At 37.2% G+C, this 6079-nt stretch overlaps 1 protein-coding gene across 1 annotated transcript; it reads right to left on the bottom strand.

Annotated features, from left to right (window-relative positions):
• Window positions 1-440: 440 nt before the first annotated feature.
• Window positions 441-3427, bottom strand: LOC147863790 (Nucleic acid-binding, OB-fold-like protein). Its single transcript, XM_087320244.1, has 2 exons — window positions 3057-3427; window positions 441-1128 (listed from the first exon to the last, which is right to left on the bottom strand). The coding sequence occupies exons 1-2, from the start codon at window positions 3325-3327 to the stop codon at window positions 935-937; spliced, it is 465 nt and encodes a 154-aa protein (XP_087176370.1). The 5' UTR covers window positions 3328-3427; the 3' UTR covers window positions 441-934.
• Window positions 3428-6079: the final 2652 nt, after the last annotated feature.

The raw sequence follows: 6079 nt of genomic DNA, 5'->3' as shown, positions 1-6079 counted from the left end.
AGCAAAGTTTGGTATTAAAAAACACAGAAAGTGTACCAACATAGTTTGGTGAATGCTTTATCCTCTTACGGTATTCTTAAATTAAGAAAAAACTGAAGTCATAGATTTTCAAGACACAGATAGCCAAGTTGATTCAGAAAATTGCAAAAATTTAGTTGTCAGATTAATCAAACAAGTGCACATTTTATCAAGTTATAGACCTTCCCTCCTGCAAAATACAAGAGCCATTCACCACAATGAAAAGCCTAAATCTAAATCAAGGCTTGTGTGGTCTTGAGAAAACACAGTTCAAGATTGAAACACGGTCTGCATTCATTTATCAATACACAAACACAATTGAAAGACAAACAATCACGAAGAAACACTGGTCTCCAGATTGTAGAGTGCGTAAGGGTGACTTTAATCCATATTGTGTTGATAAGAGCTGAAATCCCAGTCAATAAGATTTAAAGCCATTTCCAATTAAAAACGAGAACATCATTTTGAAGTTCAAACACCAACTGCTATTCAGTTACAAAAGACTTGCAGACAAGTAGAAACAGACCTTATTGAGGACAAACAAACTGTTCAATGCAAAAGTCAGAACACCCTTCAAACTAATGGCTTTTTAAGCTGCAGCAACTTTCTTCTATAAAATAAGCCCCTGTGATAGGTACTCTTAACATATATTGCATTTCCAGATCCAGATGAAGGTCTGCAAATACCAACACTTCAACCCACCATCAAAGGATATTACCAATATCTTCTATAAAAACTCAGCTAAACATATCAAAGTAGCTCTCAGTTGTGGGCAAAAGAAACTCCAGATGTATATATGTATGCTTGCCAAAGCATCATATATCACCTCTATATTTGTGCTGTACCATTTCTTCCAAGATTAGAATCAAGCCAATGTCTTTGTTGTATAACCTTGGCAATGAAGTTTATAGAGAAGCTAATTCTCCTCTGGAACATTGACAAGTTCATATTCAACAAGAGAGAGATTGTTGTCTTCTTTTACAGTGAAAGTTGCTGGTTCACCCACCTCGACCCTACCCCACCTGTCGACAGCGAGACGCATCGAACCACGAAACATGTCGATTTTTGCATTCCTCAGAATCAATGTGGCTCCATCCTTGACCAATTCAACTGTCATGAATCAAGATCATACTATTGTTCAATAGATGCTTAAAAAACAAAGAAATTTAGATATCAACATTCAAGTCTGGACTGTTGTGAATGATGTTTCATTAATACCTCAAATACAAAGAAATTGCAGACTATTTAAATGCATGCAAGAAAATACATGATGTAAACTTGATGAAGAAAGACGTTGCATGGAATGTCCACACTGCCAAATGTTCTAAATACAAAGAAATTGTTTGGTGATAAAGATATCAAAAGAGATACAAAGTAAAGGCGATAAAGATGAGTCAGGACCAAATAAATCAAGAATCAACATACACAAGCAAAGAGATACATTATCAGAAAGGCAGAAGTAGTTTAGCCAAGAAATGACGCAACGGGAATAAACCAGAATTTAGCTAAAACAAACAAAACAAACTTTTAATGGATACAAAAACATGTGATTCAGTCAACAGAAGAAATCAGATGACACTTCCATTATTTATTTCAACTTGCAGCAACCATTCTATAGGGTAACAGAAATAAAGAGAGGTAAAAGGCGTCATAATAAGTCAAAAAGCCTAGAAACTCATTGCAGTATGTTAGCATACATGAATGATGAAATAAGCATAAATATCACTGTTCACAACAAATAATACCCTGTAAAAAGTACACATGAGACCAGACATTCTGATCCAGATACAGTGACACACAAGCAAGAGAAGAAAGGCCTCAAACAGTTTCTCTGATTACAGACCTAAGTAGTACTGTAAAGAGAAAAAATGGGAAGAAAAGATGAATATGACAGGAACACAAAAAATGCTGTTTCAACCATGAACCTTGCTCATTTCTTCATTGTCAGATCTGCGTCTAAGAGCAGACAGAGAACAAATGAAAAGCCTAATGAGACAAAACTTGACAAAGCACATTGTAACAGAATCCATAGAATTAAAATAATACAGAACAATCACCAAAGCTCTTCTATATCGCCATGTTTACACAAATATGAAGATGCACATGGAATCAATGACAAATAAAAGACAGAAATAACCATTCAATTCTGTCCATTTAGCTCACTTAAACATATAGAAGAAACAAGAAAGAAAATCAAATATTGCAAGAAAGCAAAAGATTCTATTTGTTCATTGCTGACACTTCTTTAGGTCTCGGTGGTATGCCAACAGAAATAGGAAGCAAGAGAAAGATGAGAGCCAGACCTTGCTCATAATTTTAGATGCACATCACGAAAGAAGGAAATCATACCATTTCTAAAGGTAAAGCTGATGACTCCTGCGTCGGACATAAGAAACAGAAAGAGAATAATACCAACATAACACATGGTTTCAAAACAAAGAAAAATAAAAAAAGGAACCTTGGTCATTTCAGGAGGGAAAGACGGCAACGCCTGTATACCTAGATCGTTGAAGAACAGACGGAAGTCAATTAAACAAAAAAAAGTGAGGAATATGCGTGGCAGAGAGATCAAGAAAAGTATTGGAAATTAGCAAGAAGAAGGACGAAATAACGAATCAATCCCGCTAATTTAGAATGTAATGAAGAACTGACAGAAAACAGGACGAGGTAAAGAAATAATGAGAGAACATACGGAAAAAACCACAGAGAGAAACAAAGGAACAAACAACGAACTTTAACCATTTCGATCGATGAAAGCGATGGCAGTACTGAAGTAAGATAGAGATACCAAAAAAGAACTAAAAAAACTGACCACAGAAGAAAGATAGAAATTAAGAAAAACATAAAACAAAAGCTCTCCGTATGAAGGTAGAGGAAAGGATTACATCAGTTTCGAAATCAGAAAGAATGGAAAAAGAAGAACCGGAATATTACTTTGCTCGTTTAGCGGCAAAAACATAGGATGGAAGATAGAGGAACGCTACGGAAAAAATAGAGAATGAAGAAGGGAGAGGATGAACAAAGGAAAGAAGCCGAACCTTGCTCATTACGCGCAGTGAAGACTATGACGCCCGTATGGTCACCAACGAGACACTCAGCGATGCGGACCTGACGAGCGTTGGCAGGGTTGGGACGAGACCTCTGGACAACCATTTTGGTGTTCACGACCTTCACCACCAGGTTATGGCCAGATGATCCAGGCTGGAGCTGATCCACAGTGACAAATACAGGTTTGCGAAGCTGGTGATGAGGCTGCTGCTGAGAAGGTTTCATGGCCTTCGGCTGTTGCGGAGGCGCCTGAGAAGCCATGGATCCTTGGGAAAAAGAACGAACGAACGAAAGAACGAAGGCAGAGAGGGAGAGGGTGAAGATTAGGGTTAGGGTTAGGGTTTAACAGGAGAGGAGAGGGATGGAAGGGGAGGGGGGGGGGGGATAAAGAAAGGCGTTTCTTGTTTTGATCGTGGTTTTAGGAAATTCGCAGAATACCCCTGCCTGCATTTGTCCTTTCTACTTACCGTCTGGTTTTCTGATATTCTTCCAGACGCCCCTCGGTTTTTCACTGAACAAGAGGGAATGCCTTCCTTTCTTTATAAAATGGCCAACCATTCATTCATTCATCCCATCATAACCCATCCTTTCTTTCCTTCTTTATTTATTATTCATTCATTCATTCACCCAAGAAGAGAAATATGGCCTCCTCCCTACCTTTCCAGGGGAGGCAGTCCGGAGCCATTAATTCACTGTCGTGTGTATAAATACATCCCATCCCACGATTCCTCCCCTGGCCGTCCATCAATCAGTACAAAACAAAGAGGAAGAAAAGGTTCAAAGGAGGGCTAGGCGTCTCAGAAGGGCCAAGATTGCGCACACATTGCACAATCTCCACATGTAATCCCATCATGAATTGGGTTTGGGTATGGTGCCATCTTGTGTTTTCTGCTCATTATAACTTCGTTAAACACATAACACAATTGGTTGATGGACTTTTTCCTCCTCCAAAGATCTTGCTTCCCTTTTAGCTCTCCATGGGGATGCCATTTTAGTTCAGGCCGACGCTCTTATTCTAGCCAAAAGTTTCAATGGATGCTCTCACTCCATGTGGATGCTCATAGTGTCCTATACACTTACTCTTACTCTTCCATTCACACTTATTTTGAGCATATGTCCTATACACACATGTCATTTTCTTCTAATTCTCACGTTGGCACTTCATTCTACACTAGCTTTATTTTGATACTCTTTGTGTTAAAAGTCCTTTGTTCTCTAATGATATTGTGATTATTCGATTGTTTTCATTTATCTTGTCAATTGAATATATATTCATGTAGCTTTGATAATCTACCAAATAGTTTGTTGAATCAACCAAATTTGTATTTGATATAACTATCCTAATTTACCTCTAATATTTGGTTACGTTTAGTAGTTTATTCACTTGGCTATTGTTCTACTCCAAGGATCCTCCTAGAGACATGATTTAATCTAGTCTAGATAAACCTAGAATGATGTTCGATCACAAGGTTGGACTAGCCTAAATTGAAGGATCTCATAATGAACTTGCGTATAACCTTGTTGCTTCTCACCAAATCAAAGGTTGCTTGGTTTCAAAAACACTCTTTGGGCACATAAATTTTCATCTCATTTTGTATGATTCTTAGGCCCATCCATGGGCAATGCATGGCCAATAATTCAATTATTACTTCTTCTTATTTTCATAAATGTATGTTTGTTAATAAAACAAGATGATAATACAACCCTTGTTATCTCCACTTCATTAGTAGCAATATGGCAAGGTAAACCCTCTCAAGTGTTGTAATACTAGATGACATAAATCTACTTCATTGTGAGACAACATCCCCATGCAACATAGTTACGAAAATTGCCAAATCAACTTCCCTTTCATCATATGGAGTTGTTGTGGTACCCCACAAAGTCCATCAAACAAGAACCCATTTCTCATGGTCCAGTTAAACAACCACCCCCCAGTACCTAAGGTAGTCAAACACCACTTGATATGATGGTGTGTTTAGAGCTTTAGCACCATCAATGAAAATCCACTTAAAAGGTGACAAAAAACTTCCTATGCCCAAATTTGTGATATAGCCACCAAAATGGCTTTAATAATTCTATTGCAACTGTACTTCGTTGTAGGCTCTTCACCATGGGTGGCACATGGCTAATAATTCTCTGTGATGTTGATGACCACGATGATGCCATTGAGTATGGATTCATCTTAACACAAATATTCATAGCTAGATCTTTTGTTCATGATGATGATGATGACAATGACAATTTGTTCTTCTATTTTATAAAAAGGGCTAGTATCACAAATATGTTGCAAATCGTCGAAACTAGCAAGAACATTGTGCAACCAATGGAACAAGCACTAAGAGATCAATAAATAATTATCTAGCAACATATAAACACAACAACAAGAAAAGAGATGGGGATACATGTACATCAAAGTTAGCGCTTACATTGAAAACATGTCATGGAAGTAAAATGAGGACTACACGCGAGCTAATGAATCATCCTTGTATTCGCACCATCATTTTATCACAATAGGACCAAGCTTGAAAATCCAATAAAAGCATGGCCAATGTAAGGCAAAAGGCATGTTGTAAATTGCTGGAATCCTTTGTAGATAAAAATAAAACCTTACTTTAATAGCACTAAATAGTCGAGGTGAGGTTTAGCTTTATTCCCATTGTTAGTTGTGAATATATGTGAAGAATAACATATAATTCAACCACTCCCCAAAAAAGATGAAATTGGTGACAACCTAGTAGAAGTTTTGATTCTCATAATCTTCAACTCACATAATACAAAGATTACAGTAGAGGCTCGATGATAATGCACATTGTGGATGCTCTTCTTTGCCCACATGATGCATTAAAGTTTATATTGATAGACATTTCCATAAATACCATCCATAATGAGTGATATAATAGAAGTACACTTATTGCCTTGGAATGTGCTGAAACTTATCTATGACATCGTGGATGATTAATATGATTACTGTCAGAATTAAGTAAGAGCCTCAGAATTTAATAGTTTTGATGAA

This window comes from Azolla caroliniana, unplaced genomic scaffold (genome assembly GCF_043228905.1).
Source record: "Azolla caroliniana isolate FFs.n. ecotype wild unplaced genomic scaffold, voAzoCaro1.0.p SCAF_5, whole genome shotgun sequence".
NCBI lineage: Eukaryota > Viridiplantae > Streptophyta > Polypodiopsida > Salviniales > Salviniaceae > Azolla > Azolla caroliniana.
Note: the sequence above shows the minus strand (reverse complement) of the source record. Positions and strands in the feature narration are given on the sequence as shown.